The sequence below is a fragment of the Thamnophis sirtalis genome, unplaced genomic scaffold, assembly GCF_051295495.1.
Source record: "Thamnophis sirtalis isolate CommonGarterSnake01/CBP01778 unplaced genomic scaffold, rThaSir2_p1.2 scaffold_10, whole genome shotgun sequence".
NCBI lineage: Eukaryota > Metazoa > Chordata > Lepidosauria > Squamata > Natricidae > Thamnophis > Thamnophis sirtalis.
This window is the reverse complement of record NW_028261390.1, coordinates 71,915,863-71,940,210: the sequence shown is the minus strand read 5'-3', so window position 1 is coordinate 71,940,210 and position 24,348 is coordinate 71,915,863. Positions and strand designations below refer to the sequence as shown.

Genomic DNA, 24,348 nt, shown 5'->3' with positions numbered 1-24,348 from the left:
GAGTCTGGGGGAGGCTCTGAGGAGGGCTCTGTGTCGGAGGCAGAGAGGGGACCAGGGCCATATGCCAGTTATCAGCTGCCTTCAGAGTCAGACATCAGTGGGGCAGAAGAACAGCTGGAGCCTGTTCCCAGTGTGCACATGCGCAGAGTTGCCAGATGAAGAGAACAGCTAAAGAACAGGGGTCGACTTGGGAGGAAGGCCACAGGTGGATAGTGAATGGCCCCTCCCAGAGGACATAAAAGAGGAGCAAAAGGGGAGTGGAGTTTGCAGGAGACAATTAGTTCATTCCAGGATTGTGGTGTCTGAAAGATATCGGCCACTCTCCAAGCCTGATCAAGATCTGTCATTGTGAACTCTCTTGAAAGACTGTGGGAGAGGGAAGACTTTGCTGGAGAGGAATTCACTGTCAATTAAATAAAAGAGGTTTATCGGGACGAGGACTCAGCTTCATGCTGGGGAAGCCTCAGTCAGAAGAGAGTTTTAGTGCACATCAGAGATGGAGAGACAGAGAAAGAGAGGATTCTCTTAAGTCTTCAATGTCTTAAATGAATTTTATTATAATAAAAAAAGCCCTCCTTAATCAGTCAAACATTTATCCAAACTTTTGTCCAACTTTATAAGTATTTAACCCTTAATGATGTTGATATCCACATATATTACAGATTCTCTCTGCACCACAGAAACAAGCCTACTAATTCAGTTTAACATCCAGTATTATATTCTAATATTAATATACTCAAATGGACAATATTTAGCGGAAGGAAAATTCTGCTTTTATAATAGTCTTAGGCAATCCAGTTCCATCATCCAAAGCAACGGACTTTCTTCAAAGCCGTTTCCTTAAACATTCATTCTTTTTCCCGTACGGATATAACGCTAATACTTTGACAATATATCTCACTTTTACTGCAGTGGATGATAGATTGATTGATTAGGGATTTGCTACAGACTTACAGATAATTGCACAATGATCCGAATTTGCACTGGACTATTCCCAACGGTTCCGAATGGTGGGAATAAGCACAATTTAAAGGAAAAAGAGAGAACAAAACAGATTTGGCTGGTGCAAAATGTTCCTGCTTACAAAAACGGTGTTTATTCCATCTACGCTGGGATCAATAAATCACTTCAGATCCTTATCTTGTGAAGAATAGTACACTAAGTCTATTATTTGTATTATTTGCACAAAACACGAAGATGCATTTTCTTCATGTTGAGTTAAAACAAATCAGTTCTGGCTTCCAAAATTCTTGATGAATCTCCCAAGGGTGGGATTTGCATATGGTGTGGGTAAGAATGAACAGAAGCACAGAAATGAGAAATGGATCGCGCAAGTTGAATCGTGCCTGTTGCATGCCTTGTTAAGGCCACATTTGGAAGATTTGCATCCAGTTTTGGTCTCCACGATGTAGAAAAGATGTGGAGACTCTGGAAAGAGTGCAGAGAAGAGAAACCAAGATGATTAGGGGACTGGAGGCTAAAACATCTAAAGAACAGTTGCTGGAATTGAGTATATCTACTTGAATGAAAAAAAAAGGATTAGGGGAGACATGATAGAAGTCTTCCAATATCTCAGGGGCTGCCACAAGGAACAGGGAGTCAAACTATTCTCCAAAGCACCTGAAGGCAGGACAAGAAGCAATGGATGGAAACTAATCAAAGAACCTAGAACTAAGAAAAAATATGATTAGGGGACAGGAGAATAAGACATATAAAGAACAATTGCAGGAACTGGATATGTCTAGTTTAATAAACAGAAGGACTACGGATGAAATTATTGCAGTTTTCCAATATGTGAGGGTCTGTCACAAAGAGGAGAGTGGGGTCAACCTATTTTCCAAAGCATCTGAAGTCGAGACAAGGAACAATGGATGGAAACCAATCAAGGAGAGAAGCAATCTAGAACTGAGGAGAAATTTCCTGACATTGATAACAATTAATCCAGTGGAAACAACTTGCCTCCAGAAGTTGTGAATGCTCCAACACTGGAAGTTTTTAAGAGATTTGTCTGAAATGGTATAGGGTTTCTTGCTTGAGCAGGGGGTTGGACTAGAAGACCTCCAAGGCCCCTCCCAACTCTGTTATTCTAGTCTATTCTTTTCTGCTCACATTCTCCTGTCCTGTTTTTGCTTCAGTCAAGAGTCACATTCATGGGTGTGTTTTCATGTCATTCGGCAACAGTTAAAGGGATTTCTTGGCCAAACATGTTGCTGTATAAATATAAAATTCATCATAATTATCCTTGTATCATATCCTCCTCCCATTTGTACTATGAATTTTTTTTTTTGCTCTTAGTTTATGACCTTGCATTTTTAATCTAAATTAAATCTCTTGCTTGTTAATTTTCATACACTTTCCTAACTTTCAAGACTCTTCGGTTATCTCTCTCCAAGTCCCATAATCTTCCAATCCGTCCTAATTTAGCATTACAGGAGCTGCGAATTGTGTTGTCGGGTGGATCCGTGTGTGGTTGTGGGCCAGGGGTGGGTTTCTCGCCCCGTTCCAACCGGTTCGGTTGGAACGAGGCCGGCGGTGTCCTCGCGCATGCGCGCAGCGCGCGCGTGCACGCACACAGCATGCGCATGCATACTAGCGTCTGTGTGATGCTCCAGCTGCTCCTGGAGGATCGCACAGGCGCTGTATGCATCCTGCGCATGCGTGGAAGCGCAGAATTAGGCAAAACCGGGTAAGGAGCGGGAGCGGGCGGGCGCGCGTGCGCGGGGGGGGGCTTCGCCGTTCCCGGAAGTTACTTACTTCCGGGTTCGGCGACCAACCGGATCGCGGGGACCGCCGCGAACCGGTTGAAACCCACCCCTGTTGTGGGCCCACGGGCACACATATAATATACAAAGACATTAAGTAGCCCTGTGCGTAGAACTGATTCTTAGCAAACACTCCTTTCCCACTGATTATGTTAAAAAAAACACACAACACCACACCATTTCTCGTGGCGGGACACAGGGTCGTGAGTAGAAGCGGCCATTAAAATTAGAATGGGAGGATTAGCCAAAATTCAATAACGGATGCAGAAGCCTCGCCCAGAAGAAGCTCCAATGGCTTTTAAAATAATAAAGTAGAAAGTAACGAAGCAATTGGCAGAAATTGGATTTTGGTCACCATAATTGAAGAAAAGGTGTTGAAATTCTGGAAGGAGTGCAGCGAAGAGCAACACAGATGATTACGAGCCCGGAGGACGAAGGCGAAAGCTCCAGATTTACAATATTTATATCCTGCCGTTATTGTTTTCACAAGTACCACATTTTTCAGAGTATAAGATGCACTCCCCCCCCCAAAAAGGGGGTGAAAATTTAGGTGCGTCTTATATACTAAAAGTAGCGCCGCGCACCCTCCGGCCCCCACCCTCTGGCCTCTGGCTCCCAGCAATTTGCCTCCTTGCAGCAAACAGCAAACAGTCCGTTTCAGTTTCAGCACAGCGTGATTAGCGCAAAGAGTTGATTGTCAGTTGGATCGGCCTCCCGACCATCAGCTGTTTCAGGCTGCAGGGACTGCCAAAGCCTATTGCCGCCTTTGGGCGTCCCATTTCTGGCCTCCACTTGCCCCATTTTCCCCCCATTCCAATCCCCGTCGCCCAGAACAGGTGGAAAATGGGTTGCACGGAGGCCGAAAACGGTGTGTGCGGAGGCTGAAAACGGGATGCGGAGGCCGAAAACGGGATGCACGGAGATGGCAATAGGTCAAATGTCACAGCTTGCTTCCCATTCATCAATTTCACTTTTCCTTTTTGGCTGAGATGGCCCCAATCTAACACAATGGTTTTCTCCTCCTTCTATTCAAGATTTTGCTCTACAGCCTGGATTTTATATATCCCAGTTTTGCGCATTCCATTTAAAGCCGAGTTCACTGTTGCATAAGGCCTGGTTCTCTTTGGGCTAAATCAGATTTCCTGAGAGCCATTCCCCATTCCATAGCCCCACAGAGGACTTAAAACTCAAGGTAACTTGACCTAAAAGCCTTATTTTCTCAAAATTCCTTCGAGGGAAAGAATTTCTGACTTCTCTTCCGGTTGCTCGGGGTCTCCAAGAACATAACTTTGCAAACTTTTGACAAAACTGCTTTCCTCACATGAGATTTCCAAACCTCCCAAGGCTCCAAACCTCCAAAATTAAGCAGGAAAATTCTTCTTTTTTAAAAAATAAAATAAAAAACTGTACGTGAAAGCTAGATGTGAAATTGTTTTGAAATTGTTTTAAAACATGATTTCTATTTACCTCACTTTAACATATTTTCACACCAAGACATTTCCATCTTTAAGTACTTTTTTACTGTTTTGCTTTACACACACACACACACACACACACAGAGAGGGCGGGGGAATAATAATAATAATAAATATAAAATTACAATAAATATAATTAATTTTGTTAAAGGCAACATTAAAAATACTGGGTTTCTGTCTGGATGGTCTCTTGTGACGAGCCGATGGACAGAGAATGGAAGCAGTGAGCTTCCTCCCATATTTGGGCATACCAGGGGTTGTAACTTTAAATAGATACCTTTCACCCTGGCTTGGCTGATAAGGAGTCGAACTCTGTGGCTTAGTGGTTAACACATCTGCCTAATATGTAATACAGCCCAGGTTCGAATCCCAGTAAGGGTATGGCTAGCTGATGAGAGCTAAATAGCTTGAAATAGATCTATACTAGTCTCCCTTTATTTATTTATCAGCACAAATACAACATATATACAGACAGACAGACAGACAGACAGACAGACAGACAGACAGACAGATATAGATAGATAGAGTCAGTCATAAAATCAGGGACATCCCAATGACTATTATATATCATAGCACAAATAGAGGAAAAAATTACTTTAGCGATATTCTGCATTCATTTAAATATGCATTTTAAAGAGTGGATAATTGATGGTCCAGTGTGGTGGTGGTGGTGGTGTTGTTTTAATTTTTAGATATCAGTTAATTTTTAAAAAAAATCAGAATGTCTGTGAATTTAATCTTTTGCAAGATGCAGGATTTTTTTTTACTTAATTATCCTGCAATAGGGCTTGTACTCATGTTAAGCCCCACATTCTAATCAAATTGATAGAGAAATAAATATCATTGATCTTAATGCTGTCTGGCGGTAATGAACAGCAAAGACGGAGATAATATTTTAAACTATTTTTTTTAGCCCAAGGAAGAATTTCATTGACTCTTAAACATATATAGTGCTTATTTGCCTGGGCAGACTAAAGATATTGTTTTCCACACCTATATTAATTATTTACCTTGAAGACTGTCTCCAAAGCACATTTTTAAACAAATGCTTTTTTTAATTTCCTTTAGGCAACAAAGAATGGTACCCATTTTAGGGAAAGAAAATTTCTATTTTAATTGGTTTATGAAGACAAAACATTTGCTGTTGACAGAGTTAAATGATTAACAGATTCCCCCAAATGCCTCTGGCATCGAATATCTATATTTTCATTAGCCTGGACTATTTATTTCCTTGATAAAATTAAAATTAGCAATGGAGTTAAGTTTACTTTTTATGATGAACAAGTGACAAAAAAAAACACCCTGTTAAATTATTCCATATGAAACGACAGCTTTTGTGCTATTAATTTCAGATTTATCGGGTTGTATAACCCTGGCTATTAAGATTTTTAAAAAATCCATTTTACAAAAGATGACGTTAATATCCTAAGAACAATAAAGATCTCAATTAAGCAAAACAACATAAATGCATTTTGGAACCATTTTTAATCTTTATTTATTTATGGGGTTAAAAACAAAAGAAAAAAAAGATGAAAAAAATAATAACAAGAAGCCCACACACACACAGGCACACCATTGACTGGGTATTTATTGATGTCGAAGCGTTTCTCTGACAGGGAGCCATTGAGAGGGGCCTTTCTTCCCCCTACTCCCAGGCCCATCATCCCTGCCCTCTCCCTTCCCCCTTCCATGCGCACCTCTTTTCCGCCCTGTCTACAATCCTGGCACTTTGCCCCAAATCCATCAGGTGCTTCCCCGTTGTTCCACTGGAGGGCGAACATCATGGCTGGCTTTCCAAAGGAAGCTGCGAAGGAACTGACATCATAAACAATTGCCATTCTAGGACGCCGCACTTGCTCTCCTTAACGGCCCAGGCTCTCCCTTCTCACTCCCATGACATCGCAAACAATTGCCGCTCTAGGACGCCACACTCACTCTCCTTAATGGCCCAGACTCTCCCTTATCCCTCCCATGATATCGCAAACAATTGCCGCTCTAGGACGCCACACTCACTCTCCTTAACGGGCAAGGCATTCCAGAGTTATGCTGGAACGAACACACACACACAGAGACACACCCACACCAGAGGTGTTTTACACCATCACCCCAAGTATTTGTTTCCAGAGGATAAGTCATCTGTGTACCAAGTTTGGTTGAAATTGTTCAAGGCGTTCCAGAGTTATGCTGGAACGAACATACATACATACATACATACATACATACATACATACATACATACATACATCTTTTTTATATATATAAAAAAATAAAAAATCAAATCAAATAAAAAATAGATAAATAGATGAGGAAAGAAGAAGATAGATAATAATCTGTCGATCTGTACATAAAAGTTGTATACAACGATTTCCATGAAAGATGTCCATATTTCCTAGCTATCTTTGCTACACAATCTATGTCTGTCAGTTCTTTTTTTATATTAATTTTTTTATTTTTTATTTTCAAAACAAACACAACACATAAAATCTTCCTTCTTCACATACTGTAGAAAGTGTATCAGTTGGTTACAAAAGGCTTTCGTGAATCTCTTCTACAGTCAACAAGCATAATTCATATTAACTCAAGTATTTTAACTCAGATATTTATACATGTTACCATCATCATACCTCCATTTTCATTTGACTATAACAAGGATGGACATCGGAAATCCAAGAAACCAAACCGCTTAAATGCAGCCTTGAAAGACGGTCCTACAGAGAGGAATGGTCACGCTCAAAAGTACATGGCACATTTGTCTTGCAAGATATATATATATGTATATATGTATATATGTATATGTATATATATATATGTATGTATATATGTATGTATGTGTGTGTGTATATATATATATATATATATATATATATATATATATATATATATATATATATATATATATATATATATATATATATATATATATATATATATATATATATATATAAACAGAGTGATCTTAATTTTACTCTTACAGCGAACTTCATTCTATGGAGTATTTTTGCTTCGTTCATGTACTTATTTTGGCACTCTTCAAAATCCGATTAGCATTCTGCCAACCTCAACATGCCCTCTTCGTATCGTCCCTAAATATGCTTTACTCATTAGTCCACCTTGTTTCACAGTAATCCAATCAAGGTCAGTTATTGTCTATCTCAACCACAAGGAAATTAATAGGTTTTCCCTTTTAAGAAGTGACTTTTTCCCCTCTGCTATTTTCGTAGATGCTTTGGATGAGACATGGCGGAAACACACTTTTTTTTTTTTAATTAGTGTCCTATCACTGTGAAATTTGCTGGTTTATTGGCCTTTCAAAAAGGTTAGAGCCAAGAACCATGCAGTTCGGAGGGTTTGAAAATACTATAAGTTTAATCACTGTGATTTTAATGATGCCTTCTCTGGAACGAAGCTATGCTTAAAAGGTAAAGGTTCCCCTCACATATATGTGCTAGTCATTCCCGACTCTAGGGGGTGGTGCTCATCCCCATTTCAAAGCCGAAGAGCCAGCGCTGTCCGAAGACGTCTCCGTGGCCATGTGGCTGGCATGACTCAACACCAAAGGCGCACGGAACGCTGTTCCCTTCCCATCAAAGGTGGTTCCTATTTTTCTACTTGCATTTTTACATGCTTTCGAACTGCTAGGTTGGCAGAAGCCGGAACAAGTAACGGGAGCTCACTCCGTTACGCAGCACTAGGGATTCAAACTGCAAAAACTGCCGACCTATCTGGTCGACAAACTCAGCGTCTTAGCCACTGAGCCACTGAGTCCCATAAAGCTATGCTCAGAAAATTGTTATTCTACAGTTCCTTGTGTAATTCAATTTTTAAGGGTATTTAGGACTTTTTCAAGGAACGGGTGGCTCAGTGGCTAAGGCTTTTGGTTGCTAAGAAAGAGCGTTGTTAAGTGAGTTTCACCACATTTTCCAAGTTGGCCACGCCCACCCAGTCACATGACCGCCGAGCCACTCCCACAAAACAGGCCTACAGAATAGGTTCTAAAAATTTTGAAATCCACCACTGATGCTTGGCCAACCTTCCAGTTAGAAAGCAAGTAAAACAATGCAAGTAGAAAAATAGGAACCACCTTTGGTGGGAAGGGAACAGCGTTCCGTGCACCTTCGGCATTGAGTCATGCTGGCCACATGACCACGGAGACGTCTTCGGACAGTGCTGGCTCTTTGGCTTTGAAATGGAGATGAGCAACGCCCCCTAGAGTCGGGAACGAAATATATATAGTGCATCACTACTCCTGGAAACACCAAACCTGAAGTAGTCTGAAGCAGCCTGAAGATGACGAATGAGACTTCGTCAAAACGTCGCCAAGACATCTCCAATTCTACACGGGAGAAAACCCGAACAACTAGAGACCTACATACTAACACCCGCGAAAACCTCAGAAAACATATATATGTATCCCTTTATTTATTTATCAGCATAAATATTATATATATATATATATATATATATATATATATATATATATATATATATATATATATATATATATATATATATATATATATATATATATATATATATATATATATATATATATGTTATATTTATGCTGATAAATAAATAAAGGGAGACTAGTATAGATCTATTTCAAGCTATTTAGCTCTCATCAGCTAGCCATACCCAGGTTTTTGGGAATCGAAATATAACAAATGTAACAAAAAAGGCAACAGTAAAAAATATTGGGTTTCTGTCTGGATGGACTCTTGTGACGAGCCTAATGACAGAGAGTGGAAGTGTGACCTTCCTCCCACACTTGGGCATACCAGGGGTTGTGACTTTAAATATATATATATATATATATATATATATATATATATATATATATATATATATATATATATATATATATATATATATATATATATATATATATATATATATATATATATATATATATATATATATATATATATATATATATATATATATATATATATATACACACACACACACACACACACACACACACATATACACATACACATACACATACACATACACATACACATACACATACACACATACATACATACATACATATGCTATAACGGATAAGAGCCTGTGGCCTAATGGCTAAGATGTCTGCCTAGTATGTAATATAGCCCAGGTTCAAATCCCAGTAAGGGTATGGCTAGCTGATGAGAGCTAAATAGCTTGAAATAGATCTATACTAGCCTCCCTTTATTTATTTATCAGCACAAATACAACATATACATATACATATACATATACATATACATATACATATACATATACATATACATATACATATACATATACATATACATATACATATATATATATATATATATATATATATATATATACACACACACACACACACACACACACATACATACATACATACATACATACGAGGGGAACCTTTGCCTTTTCATATGCAAGCAATGATCATTATTTCGTGAAAATACCGCCATTATCTGTTTGGTCTCTTTCCTGGATCTAATATTTTAGAGTCCATAATCGGATTCATGATGAAAGCACCAAACCTACTTCAATCTGGCTGTGAGATAAAGCATAGCCAATATTGGTAGCTCATTTATCAGTATTATTCAACTACATCCCTAATTTAAAACAAAGCTTCATCTTATCTAGCACATTCTTGTATCTAACTTGCGGGTATCGGAAAACATTACCCTATCACAATTTTTATAGGGAATGCATTGTTTTGAAGCGTCGCAGAATCCAGCTAGATAGATAGCAAAATGCATATGCATGCTTTGATTTTATCAAAATACAGGCACCAAAAAATGGAGACAGTGCAGAAAAGCCGAAACAAAAATTTACATTTATGAGAGAATTGTACCAAATTTGCATCGGTTGATAGCATACATTCAGAAATCATCATCATCATCACCTTCATTTAACGACCCCCTAATCCCTTGTGGGGTACAGTCTGGGGGTAACTGAATAGAGCTAGAGCTTTTCATGGCCGGATGCCCCTCCCTGTCGCCAATGCGGAGTTTTGTTCAGCCGATATATTTATTTATTTTATTTGTCAAACATGTACAAGATCAAAAGTATAGGTATGAATATAAATATGAACAAAGGAAGTAAGTACAGATAAATGGGGACAGTAGGATAAGGGACAGAAGGCACGCTGGTGCACTTATGCACGCCCCCTTTACGGGCCTCTTAGGAATGGGGTGAGGAGGTCCACGGCAGACAGTTTGAGATTGAAGCTGTGAGGGTTTGAGGATATAACAACGGATATTCTCAATGTGCCCAGATAGAGAAATATCTACCACTACCGAGGATCAAACTCATAACCTCCCGATTGTGAGGCACAACCAGCTCATATATATGACAGTTGCAGTATCCCAAGGTCACGCAATCCTCTTTTGTGATCTTCTAACAAGAAACATCCTCCTCTTCCTCTTTTAATCCATCATCCCTTGTGGGGTGGAGTCTGGGCAACTGAATGGAGAGGCCAGAGTGTTTTACTGGCTGGATGCCTTTCCCTGTCGCCAGTGTGGAGTTTTGTTTGGCAGACATATCCTCAGTGTGCCCAGAGAGAGAAATACCTGCCTCTACCTAGGATCGAACTCCCAGCCTCCCAATTGTGAGGCGAGAGCTCCACCTCTCAGAGACGTAAGGATTAAAATCCTACAGAAGAAGACGTACTTGAGAACAAACCGTCTTCCTGGGCTTAGGAGGAGCAAATACCAGGGAGGGGGAAAAAAAGAAACTCTTAGGTAGAAAACAAACATTTTTGTTTAAAAAAAAAGGCAATATATTATTCAGCAGAGTTGAAAGTGGAATACGTCAGGTTGAATTAGGATACAAACCTCGCTTCCCAAGTTATAGAGAGGCAGGGCAAGAAATCAACCAGGTAAAACCCCCTTGGAGCAGACTGAGCAATTCCACCATTTATATTTGCAAAATATTGGCTTCGCGGTGGGACCTTATTTATCTTGGATTACCCTTCTGCAGAAAACGGCGAGGGGGGAAGGAAAAAGGATCACGCACGGCGTGAATAAGCAATTAAAAATGAAATTGGGCCAGAGTGACCTCACTTAGAACCTCACAAAGAATTCTGGCCTAAATAAGTCCATGGCCAGGTAAATGCTGCAAACCAGGGTTTAATTTATCAAGGGAGAAAAATAACTTAAGAGCAGAGATCGTACGAGAGAAAGACTTCAGAAATTTAGCTCCCGATTCAGTGGCGGTTTTCCATTTTTTTTTTTTTACTACCGGTTCGCTCGTGCTCACGAGACTGTTGTGGTTAACTAATATATGTCATGTATCTGTTAGTATCAAATATATAGTTTTATTTATTATTTAATTTGCATCCTAAGTTTCCGTTTATTCCAAGACTACAGGTAGCCAAGCATCAAATCACCAAGACACAGGACAAAGCCTAAAACTTTACCAATCCCCTGTCATCGAAACCCAAACGAAAATGAAAAAAAACAAGCATTTGATTGCAATGTATCGATATCAAATATATTATTTTATTTATTGTTTAATTTGCACCTCCCCCCCCCACACCTTTCCATTTATTCCAACACTGCAGACAGACAGCAGCCATCACCAAAACACAGAACAGGCCTCAATCTTTGCGGAATTCTTATCATTGAAATCCCAACTAAAATTAAGACAATTTCTTGACTTTAAAAAAAAATATTGGAATAGGGTTCAGTGTGTCTAGGGAGATTCTCCGTCATCCAGCTCATGGTTGTCCCAAAGGTGCTTTTTTCAAGAGGCAACTAGACTTTCTGGGGTTTTTTTTAGGATGTTTTGCTTCTCATCCAAGAAGCTTCTTCAGCTCTGACTGGATGGTGGGGAAGGGAAGGATTTATATTCCTTGCAGACAGCTGGTCATTTGCATCCTTTTAGAGGGTTGTTGAAGCACTTGGAGGTTTAGTTGAGTCCTCAGGGTCACCTGAGTGGAGCAAATGGGTGGGGAATCTTATTGGAACTGCTGAAAGGACTGTGTTGTATACTGGAGATAGATGATGTTGACATAAATGGCCTCCATAGATGTATGTCTATGGCCATTCTCAGTTAACCAAGATCGTGGTTGTCCCAAAGGTGATTTTTCAGGAGGCAACTGGACTTTCTTGTCTTTTCTTTGAAGACGTTTCGCTTCTCCTCCAAGAAGCTTCTTCAGCTCTGACTGGATGGACGGGAATGGAAGGATTGATACTCCTTTAATCATTTATAAACCTCCAAGTGACCTCAACGACCCTCTAAAAAGGATGCAAATGACCAACTGTCTGCAAGGAATATCAATCCTTCCATTCCCCACCATCCAGTCAGAGCTGAAGAAGCTTCTTGGATGAGAAGCAAAATGTCTCCAAAGAAAAATTAGAGTTGCTTCTTGAAAAAAAGCACCTTTGGGGCAGTGTTGGGTGTCTCTCTCACCATCTTCCAAGGTACTGACAGTTTGGGCATCCAACATACTTTGAGTCTGTGTCCATAAATGTGAACCCATGGAGAAGGCCCCTTCCCACAAAAAAGCTCTACGTATTCCCCACCTATTAATTTTATCCCACATATTAATCCCACATTCTTACCAAGTGAGAGCAATCAATCCCTAAGCTATGTAGGCTTGGGAAACCAACATTGGCATCTTAAACCAGGTTCAATAGGCAAGGCAGCTGTTTCATGATGGGCAACGTGTGATTCCTATTCAATCAACAGCCCAGGTGTTAGGCAGATGCCACCAACTGCAAAATCTTCCTGCTTTCAAGGGTAGCCCTATGCCAAATACATTGCAGTTATCAAGATGGTGGCAGGGTTCCAAATAGCATCCGAAAGTAAATCAGAATCCGAGGCAAAGGATTCCTCAAAGTTCCAATTTATGAAGAGAGCCATGTTGGCACATCTGGGAAAACCCAAATCTGAAGGCTTCCCGGTTATCCCACCCAGTTGAAAGTTCAAGATCTTGCCCCCACATCCACAAGCCCATCCCATGGTCCAATCTCCCACTGCCACGCTGGCAGCTTCCACCCATCCAGTTCCAGTCAGGTGCAGAGACAAAGGATGACCTTGGCTTTCTAGAAAGAATGTTGTTATGGCTACATATCATCTAACTCCCTACAATCTCCCCTCCCATTTTCCCACCATAGAAAAGGCATAATAGAATAATAGAAAATGTGGCAGGCCAGAGATTCAAAAGGAAGATGGCTGCAGGCCTGATAGAAGGGTTGATAACCAATGTGTGAATAACAGTCATCCAACCGGCTCAGGAAGGAGGGCAGTGGGTGTCTTAACTATGATTGTGAAAACACGCTCTTCACCAACAATTTTTACGTGGGTTAAGGCACGTGCACACACTCTGCCCCAAACCACAAATCTCCTCTCCCCATTTTAGGGGTTGAACCCCATTCAGAAGAGAAATTCCGAATGGGGTTTGAGCCTCGATTAATTCCAGAATGCCTCTTTTCTTTACCTCCTTTCTACGGGTTCAAATTTAAATCCTTCCATCGATAATGATCCAACCGCCACATCCTTTTTTTTCTAACTGCAAGAGCTCACCGTAACAGCATTGCCAAAAAGGCCTTAAGAGTTGTTAACCTAATTTTGTGAAGCTTCTTCTCCGGTAACATTGTATTGCTAACTAGGGCATTCAAAACCTTTGCCAGACCAATCCTCGAATACAGCGCGTCTGCCTGGAATCCTCACTGTATATCGGACATTAACACGATTGAGCGAGTCCAAAGATATTTCACGGGAAGAGTCCTCCTCTCCTCTGCTCACAACAGAATCCCTTATGCAACCGGGCTTGAGATTTTGGGCTTGGACAGAACTACGCCGACTAGGTCTGACCTAAGTGTAGTACACAAAATTGTCTGCTACAACGTCCTACTTGTCAATGACTTTCCAGCTTCAACCTCAATAATATCTGGGCAAACAATCGATACAAACTCAAGGTAAACTTGCTCCAAACTTGATTGCAGAAAATACGACTTCAGCAACAGTGTGGTCAACGCCTGGAATGCTTTTCCTGACTCCGTTGTTACATCCTCAACCCCCCCCCCAAACTTTAACCTTAAGACTGTCTACTGTGGACCTCACCCCATTCCCTAAGAGGTCTGTAAAGGGGGCTGGCGTCCCTCTCCTCTGTTTGACAAACTAAATAAAATAAAATGTGAGATGGGGCAGGGAATCAAAAACCTAACTGAGCATCTTGCAAAATCAAATCCTAATTATTCGGCGGGTGAGGCTCAAAGCGATTATATTGACGGAAGAGCGATTCAAATCCACCGCATGCTTCCCCCCCCCCGCCCTAAAAAATTAAATTAAAAAAAAAACAAACTACTGGATTCTTCCGTCACTCCAAAGTAAGATGCCTGCCAGGCTAATGAAGGTCAGGCTGTAGTCACACAGGTGATCCACACAGGATCTCTTCCTCACTGCCAAATGAAGGAGAACCTGGCCTTTTTTCTCATTTTTCTAGGGAAGGAGATATTGGAGGGAATTGGACAGAGCTATTTTTCTTAGCCCTGCGGACTTGGAAACAGTTTCTCCGTGATGGGAAGTCATCAAAATGAGCCTCGTGGGAAGGGCTGGACCACAGCATCTCTCCAAGCCCAGGTGGAGAACCAGAGAAGGAAGAAACCAATAATATGACTTCTCTCTTTGGCATTTGGGGGGGGGGTAATTGAAATGCAGAAGGAGGAAGAAAAGGGCAGAGAGGCTGTATAGGATGCTGTGTGCCGAGGCAATCCAAGCTGGGTACAGAAATTGCTTTATGAAATGGAAACAAGTAATTTCCAAAGAAAAGAAGGGAAAGAAAACTGAAGCAGGTATGGCCAGAATATCAAAAATCACCCTTGCCGTTAACTCAAAAACTACCTTTTAGCCTTAAGGAGGCCAAAGCATCTCTACTCGGGATTAATCCAGCATTATTCTGTGATAATGCATAGGTAATGCATTTATTTTTTATTTTTTTGTTTTAAGGAAAGGAATCCCATCATTAAGGAAAGTTAAAACGGCACGCACACACGTTTGATATAAAAGTGGAAGATTGACGGGTGCCCCCCCCTCCTCCTCTTGCAATGACGAATTAAACTTGGATTGGAGAGAAAGAGAGAGATGGAGAAGGAGGGAGAGAAAGAGGGGGAGAGAGAGATTGAGAGAAAGAGAGAGGAAGGGAAAGAGAGAGATGGAGGAAAGAGGCGGGGAGGTAAAGAGAGAGATGGAGAAGGAGAGAGAGAAGGAAGGGGGAAGGGAGAGAGAAAGATTCAGAGAAAGAGAGATTGAGGAGAGAAAGAAAGAGGGGAAGGGAAAGAGGGAGAGGGGGGAGAGAGATTAGGAGAAAGAGAGAGGGAGAGGGAGAGATGGAGAAGGAAAGAAAGAGAGAGGGGGAGAGAAAGTGGGAGGGATGGAGAATGGGAGAAAGAACGAAAGAGGCAGGAGGGAGAGAGAGATGGAGAAAGAGAGAGCAAGAGAGAGGGAGAGAAAGAGGGAGAGAAGGAAAGAGAAAAAGAGAGAGAAAGAGGGGGAGGGAGAGAGAGAAAGAGAGGGAGGGATGGAAGGTGAGAGAGAGAAAATCCAGTTTCCTTTAATAGCGCTGCACACCTGCAGCTGGTTAATGCAACTACCATTATTAAGGGAGGTTTAAATTTAGAACGCGCCTCCCGATTTGCAAAGCTCTGTCTAACTCACCCCCCCCCTCCTCACTACATTTCCAACTCAAGAAGACGGAGAAGACAATGCAAAGCGGAGGACGGTCACCGATCCCTCCCTCCCTTCCTCTGCACACAAATTAACCGGAGTTTTTGCAGGAGATGCCCAGGGATGGATGACGGCTCCCTTCACCCTCAGCACACCTCCTCCAACTTGAGGTGCTGCAAGGAGGATGCTGCCCCCCACCCACCCAGCCACCCCTCCCTCCCCCCCTTCTTTCCAAAGCAGCAAAGACCCCTTGGGGAATCCATAACTGACCTGCCAACTGGGCTCCCTCCGCAGCTGTTTGATCCAGTCCTCTTCGAAATCCTTGCTCTCCCCCATGGGTGGTCTCTCGCCCACCGCAGAGGCAGCCGGAGGAAGTTCTTCCATTGGCCGATGCCCTCCTTCAGCCCCTCTGGGGGCACAGCCTCTCCACCGCCAAGGGCAAGTTGGAAGGACAGGTCATGCTACAATGCCAGGTGCCCGGGGAAGGGGGAGGGGTGTCGTCTGTTTTGGGGGTGGGGGTGGGAGGGTAGTGGGGGTGAGTTTGACATGCACGGTCTGCTTTGGGGGTGGGGTGGGGAGGGGCGGGGTAAAAGGGAGGGAGGGAAATGAGGAGCACCGGACGATCCCAAGGGGGCTTCCCAACCCATCAACCGCCAGGTCTGGCTGTGGGGAATTCCCCAGGAACAATGCTTTTTATGGAGGGAGCCAGGAGGAGATGCAAAGAGGAGAGGGAAAGGGGGGAGGAGGAGGAGGAGGAGGAGGAGGAGGAGGAGGAGGAGGAGGAGGAGGAGGAGGAGGAGGAGGAGGAGGAGGAAAGAATCCCCCCTCCCCGTCTGCTTTCCTGGTCCAAAATCCTGGAGAATGTGTCCGTCCGCAGAGCTGAACTTGAAAGGAGGTGTGTGTGTGTGTGTGTGTGTGTGTGTGTGTGTGTGTGTGTGTGTCCGTGTCCCTGTCTCCCGACAAATAAACATTGAATCTATAAATAGAGAAACCACTTCTGGAATAGTTCTTTTCACGGCTAGAGGAAAAGTCAATATAGGAGAGAGCTGAATATGGAAAAGTCAGTTCTCATCGCCCAGCTGAGAGATTAAGAGTAGGTATTGGGGGCAATTTGGGTGTGGGGGAGATTGTAGGTAGGTAGGTAGGTAGGTAGATGATAGATAAATAGACAGATGGTGGGTGGGTGGGTGATAGATAAATGATTGATAGATAAATATCAATAGAAGATAGATAGTAGATAGAAAGGAAGGAAGGAAAGAAGGAAGGAAGGAAGGAAGGAAAGAAAGAAAGAAAGAAAGAAAGAAAGAAAGAAAGAAAGAAAGAAAGAAAGAAAGAAAGAAAGAAGGAAGGAAGGAAGGAAGGAAGGAAGGATGGATAGATCATTGATATATAGAAAGAAGATAGATAGATAGATAGATTGATAGATTGATTGATTGATATAGATAGATGATTGATAGATAGATAGATAGAAAGAAGATAGATAGATAGATTAGATAGATAGATAGATAGATAGAAAGAAAAGAAAGAAAGAAATAAGATATAGATAGATAGATAGATAGATAGATAGATAGATAGATAGATAGATAGATAAGAAAGAAAGAAGATAGATAGAAAGGAAAGAAAGAAAAAGTATGTATGTGTGTATATATACAAACACACACATACACACACACAAACATAGATAAAGAGAGAGAGAGAGAGATACATAGAAGATACATGAATGGATGGATGGATGGATGGATGGATGGAGAGAGAGAGACACACACAGAGAGAGAGAGAGAGAGAGAGAGAGAGAGAGAGAGAGAGATGAAGTTGCATCTGGCAGGGCAGCCAGCACCCCCAATGGGAAGGGTACAAGAGGGAAACCCCTCAAAACATCTTCTTCAATTTAAACTTGATATGGTTTTTTTAGAAGTTTGCATTCTGTGAAGTCAATCTAGCGTGGATGATGGGCAGATGGGAGGCCTCCAAAAGCATCAAAGACTCTTGGGACGGAGGCCGTGTCTTCTTACCCAAATCCGAGAGAGACCGGGAGACATTTTCAATGGTCCATTTCAGGCCGTCCTCAACCTGTGATAGTCCATTTAGTGACCAGTTGAAGTGAGCACGGCACTGAAAAAACATGACTTATGACCGCCTCTCACACTTTTAGTGTGGATTCAGTGAAAATCTTAAAGCTTCTTTTAAAATCAAATTTCTCCCACTGAAATCTAGGACATTATATATATATATATATATATATGAAATCCAGCTAAATCCAACCACAGGGCGAGCTAATATAGGAAAGGGAAAAAAGGAAGAAAGCCCACTGGCCCAGTCTGAGATACATTGCCAAGTTCATGAAGAAACTTTTTTATACACTAAGACGGATTAAACAAAAACAAATAATTGACTATCTGCCATTGCAATGAAGCTGCAATGATTTCTTCTAGCTTCTGAGTTTACACTTGGTGTTTCTTTTGGCTACCTTCCCCACAACTCAACAAAAAGGCTCTGGTTTGTGCTTCTTAGTTTCTGTACTAAGAGGCAGCTGTTATCAAGATATTGCCTTCTGCACCTCCATCAGTGTCTGGTTTGGCTCTGCAACCCAACAAGACAGACGGAGACTTCAGAGGAGAATCAGAACTGCAGAAAAAAACAATGGCTACCAACCGGCCTTCCATTGAGGACCTGCATGAGTCAAAAAGAGGGCTGGGAAAATATCTACAGACATAAATTGTTTCAACTCCTATCCTCAACACGACACTATAAAGCACTGCACACCAAGACAACTAGACACAAGGACAGTTTTTTCCCAAATGCCATCACTCTGCTAAACAAGTAATTCCCTCCCCACTGTCAAACTATTCACTAAGGCTGCATTATTATTCTTCCTATTACTCTTCTCATCATTCCGATCACCCATCTCCTCCCACTTATGACTGCACAGGTCAAAAAGAGGGCCGTGAAAATATCTACAGACCCCTCACATCCTGGACATAAATCATTTCAACTCCTACCCTCGACGCGATAGGGCTCTGCACAACAGAACAACTAGACACAAGGATGTTTTTCCCCAATGCCATCACTCTGGAAACAAATAATTCCTTCAACACAGTCAATAATTTACTAAGAATGTATTGCTATTATTCTTCCCTTTCTTCCTAGTACCTACTGTATCTCTCCACACTTATGACTATAAACCTGTTGCTTGTATCTTTCAATTTATTTTGTTTTTATTTGTTTCCTGATATGTTTTGATAGCTTATTAGCAATCTTGACTATCACTAAAGTGTTGTATATTTTTTATTCTTGATGAATATATTTTTATTCTCCTTATGTACACTGAGAGCATCTGCACCAAAGACAAATTCCTTCTGTGTCCAGTCACACTTGGCCAATAAAGAATTCTATTCTATTCTATTTTATTCTAATTCTAATTCATCCCATTCCATTCCTATTTTCTATTCCTATTTTCTATTCCTATTTTTTATTCCTATTTTTTATTCCTATTTTCTATTCCTATTTTCTATTCCTATTTTTTATTCCTATTTTCTATTCCTATTTTCTATTCCTATTTTTTATTCCTATTTTTTATTCCTATTTTCTATTCCTAATTCTAATTCTAATTCTATTCTACTTCATTCCATTCCATTCCTATTTTCTATTCCTATTTTCTATTCCTATTTTCTATTCCTATTTTTTATTCTGTTCTGTTCTCTTTCCATACTCTACTCTACTCTGTTCTATTTGGGGGGGACACCAATTCTTGATCACATTTTATGATGCCAAATTCTGTAGGCCATTCTTTCACCCAACAAGTCTTCCAGTTACTTATTACAAAGAGCTACTTACAAAAAAAAAATCAGTTAATAACATTCTCCCCACTCAACGATGACGGTAAATAATTCATACCTTTTTTTTTTAATTTATAGACGTTCTTGATCCAGAAGAAAGAGAAGGAAGGAAGTTAAGAAGGGAGGGAGGGAGGGAGGAAGATGAAAGAGAAGAAAGTTAGGGTGGAAGGAAGTTAGGAAGTAAGGGAGGAAGAAAGATGGAAGAAAAATAAGGAAGGAAGTTAAGGAGAAAGGGAGAGAGAGGAAGATGAAAGAAGGAAGTTAGGATGGAAGGAAGATAGGAAGGGAGGGAGGAAGATGAAAGAGAAGGAAGGAAGTTAAGAAGGAAGGGAGGGAGAGAGGGAGGAAGTTAAAAGAAAGGAAGGGAGGAAGGGAGGGAGGGAGGAAGGAAGATGAAAGAGAAGGAAGGAAGGAAGTTAGGGAGGGAGGGAAGGAGAGAGCTGGGGGAGAAAGATGAAAGAGAAGGTTAGAATTATTTTTGGAATGTGAGAACCCAGAGCAAAAGATTTTTTAAAAAAAATAATAATCATGCTACGAAGGGAAAGGGCAATTTCCTACTTTTGGAAGCTGTCACTTGCTAAAAATCAAGTTTTAAGTCTAGTTAGTTAAGAGATTTTATATATCACTCAAATAGACACATACAGACCTGCAGAAAGAGAGTCGTTTTCTATAATTATCTAAAGCGAATGCAGAATACATTTGCGCTGTCATGAAAAAGTGTGAAGCAGCTCCTGTCAAAAGGATGAGAAAAGGGGGATGGAGTTTGGGGGTCCATTCTGAAGATAGTTTTGGGGGTGGGGCACGCAGGTGAGAGTTTCCAGGCTCTCCAAATTCGGAAGTTCAAAACCTAGCGTCACAAAGTATGACGTTACAAACTCAACCCTTAGCTTAATCTGAATCTCTCCTTTGACAATTGATAGCGTGCTGGTGGTGAACCTGACTGATTTGGTTAAATCTAAGCCCAAGGCCCGAAGTGTGGTTAAGGAACCAAATTAGAAACTGGGAGACAGTGAGTTCTAGTCCTGCTTTAGACTTCAAAGCTGACTGGGTGACTTTGGGCCAATCACCAGGAGATGGTGAGTTCTAGTCCTGCCTTAGCCTTGAAAGCTACATAGCTCGCTCACTTTGAACCAATCACCAATATGGTCCTCCTTCCCTCCTTTCCTAACTTCCTTCCATCCTAACTTCCTTCTCTTTCATCTTCCTCCCCCCTCTCTCTCCTTCCCTTCCTTCCTTCCTTCCTTCTTTAATCTTCCTTCCTTCCTCTTCCTTCTCTTTCATCTTCCTCCTCCTCTCTCTCCCTCCCTCCATTCCTAACTTCCTTCCTTCTCTTTCATCTTCCTTCCTATCTTCCTTCCGTCCTAACTTCCTTCTCTCTCATCTTCCTCCCTCTCTCCCTCCCTCCATTCCTAACTTCCTTCCTTCTCTTTCACCTTCCTTCCTCCCTTCCCAACTTCCTTCCGTCCTAACTTCTTTCTTTCATCTCCCTCCCTCTCTCTCCCTCCCTTCCTTCTTAACTTCCTTCCTTCTCTTTCATCTTCCTTCCTATCTTCCTTCCATCCTAATTTCCTTCTCTTTTATCTTCCTCCCTCTCTCTCTCCCTCCTTTCCTTCTTAACTTCCTTCCTTCTCTTTCATCTTCCTTCCTCCCTTCCTATCTTCCTTCCTTCTGCTGACTGCCAGCTGCCTGCAATTTGGCAGTTGGAATCTCACCAGGCTCAAGGTTGACTCAGCCTTCCATCCTTCCGTGGTGGGTAAAATGAGGACCCAGATTGTTGGGGCCAAAAGGCTGACTCTGTAAACTTAGAGAGGGCTGTTAAAGCATTGTGAAGCGGTATATAAGTCTAAGTGCTAGTGCTGCTGGTGGTAAACTCTCCCCACTGTTGGCAGTTCGATCCTGATTGGCTCAAAGTTGACTCAGCCTTCCATCCTTCCTAGGTGGGTAAAATGAGGACCCAGATTGTTGGGGGCCATAAGTTGACTCTGTAAACTACTTAGAGAGGGCTGTGAAGCGGTATATAAGTCAAAGTGCTATTGCTAACTTCCTTTACTTTCACTTTCCTTCCTCTCTCCCTCCCTTCCTAACTTCTTTCATCTTCCTTCCTTCCTTCCTCACCTCCTTCCTTCTTCCATCCATCCATCCATCCATCCATCCATCCATCCATCCATCCATCCATCCAGCCCTTCTGTAATTTGTCCTTTTGTCTTGATTCTGTCCTGCCTACAATGTCTACGCTTCTCCTCTGAATTCAACACCATCACATCCTGGCTGTCATTTCTTTGCGCATTAAGTCTGAACTTCTCAACAGATCGGATATACAGGCTTGCTATATTTACGAGGAAAGAAAATTACAAATGACTGGTGAATAAAGCAGGCCATGTTTTTTTTGTATAAATCAGTATCGAGTGTTATAAAATGTCAGAAAATATCAAATCAGGAGGAAAAGAAATCAATAAATACCCTTTTGAGTTAAATGAGTGAATATTCTAACCGCTTTATAAATTAAAACTCATGTTTGCCTTCCCATCTGAGTATTTAAAAAAAAAACAATATGTGCCTCATGGTCACAGAATCTGGCCATAAAATATGATATTTACCCATATTGTTCCCACAGCAAATTTTTTATATATATATATATATATATATATATATATATATATATATATATATATATATATATATATATATATATATATATATATATATATATATACACACACACACACACACACACACACACACACACACACACATATATATATAAGATTTTTACAACCCCTGGTAAGCCCCAATTATGGGAGGAAGCTAACTGCTTCCATCATCTGTCTATCGGCTCGTCACAAGAGTCCATCACGACAGAAACCCAATATTTTTACTGTTGCCTTTGTTATATTTGTGTGTTTTTTTAATTTGTGCTTTTATTTATCAGCACAAATTTTTAAAAAAACCACACATATATATATGTTCGTTCAGTGAGCCTTCAACGTTACAACGTCCCTGAAAAAAAGTGACTTATGACCATTCCTCACACTTATGACCGTTGCAGCGTTCCAAAAGTTCAGCTAAGCAGCTTGCTCGCTTAACAATTTGCAAGTGATTCACTTAAATACCGGTGATGGAAACAATGTCATAAAATGGGGCAAAACTCGCTTAACAAATGTCTCGCTTAGCAACAAAAACTGGAGGCTCAATTGTGGCCGTAAGTCGAGGACTTCAAGTATTTGTAGGCATGATAAAGGAATAAGCAGTAAGCTTCCTCCCATATTTGGGCATACCAGGAGTTGTGACACTAAATACATACATACACACACACACACACACACACACACACACACACACACAAACACACACATATATTTATACATATTATATATATATATATATTATATAAATATAAAAATAAAAAAAACAAAGCTCTCTCATCGTCTATAATAGCGATAGCAACCTCAACCAATACAAATAATCTTTTTTATTGGGATATATTTTCATGAATACGGTGTTTTTGCATTAAAGGTCCTCGTATTGATTTATAAACAAATGTTGTCTATCATCAGCCGCTATGCAAATATCACATTGTTTTGCCTCCCTCAAATCATCCGTGACCCGGTTATATCAAATGTCAAGCTTTATCTCAGCTACTCAAGGAGGTTTCCCTGAATGCAAGACCTCTTCAAGTGTCAACAAAATTAATTTTATTTTTTTTTATGATCAAATTTTGTGGATAATTGTTGTGGCCCACCAGTGAGGAGGGTTGGGGAGGAACCTGGGCCAGTCCCGGAGTCTGGGGAAGGCTCTGAGGAGGGCTCTGCGTCGGAGGCAGAGAGGGGGCCAGACATCAGTGAGGCAGAGGAACAGCTGGAGCCTGTTCCCAGTGTGCGCATGCGCAGAGCTGCCAGAAGAGAAGAACAGCTGAGAAATCAGGGTCGACATGGGAGTAAAGCCACAGGTGGACGGTGAATGGCCCCTCCCAGAGGAAATAAAAGAGGAGCAAAAGGGGAGGGGGGCTTTTGCAGGAAGCAATTTGTTCAGTCGGTCGCTAAACTCATTTCAGGAGTGTGAACATCTGTCCTTTTATCCCCAGAGCTAGAGTGGGGCTTCGCTAGTAGTGAAGTGGCTCTTCCAGCCCAAGGACCGGCCCATAGATTTCCACTACTCTCCTCTCCTCTGCCTTCTGCGCATCCATGTGTCAGACACTGGACCCAGCTTTTCCTCCTCTTCCTCATCAGCCAACTCCAGACCTGGGGGCTGTTGACTCTCCATCTGAGGGCTGACGGATGGCCCAGGGACATCCCAGGTGGACAGATGCCTCTTTCTCCCCCCCCCCCAGCTCCATTCCCTCTTCTCCCTCAGAGCTTTCAGGTTGCCTTGATGCTGACCCTGACTCCCACACCTCTCCTCCTCCTCCTCCTCCTCCTCCTCCTCCTCCTCCTCCTCCTCCTCCTCCTCCTCCTCCTCCTCCTCCTCCTCCTCCTCCTCCTCTGATTTGGATGCCGGCAGCCGACGGGCCACAACACTCGGTGGCCCGGATAATTCAATCCCGTCATTTCATATTAGCCCGGGCAGTGGGGAAAGTAATCGAATATCATGGTGGCCCCAATGATTAGACCTGAAGTA

The 24,348-nt window shown here is 41.6% G+C and overlaps 1 protein-coding gene across 2 annotated transcripts in view; it reads right to left on the bottom strand.

Annotated features, from left to right (window-relative positions):
* PPARGC1A (PPARG coactivator 1 alpha) overlaps positions 1-16,297 on the bottom strand; it is a 278,682-nt gene extending 262,385 nt beyond the window's left edge. For both annotated transcript variants that reach the window (XM_087724897.1, XM_087724898.1), the window contains exon 1: positions 16,169-16,297. In XM_087724897.1, coding sequence (XP_087581023.1) covers positions 16,169-16,282 — 114 coding nt within the window. In that variant the 5' untranslated portion in view covers positions 16,283-16,297. The remainder of the gene's footprint in view (positions 1-16,168) is intronic.
* Between the last annotated feature and the right edge of the window lie 8,051 nt (positions 16,298-24,348).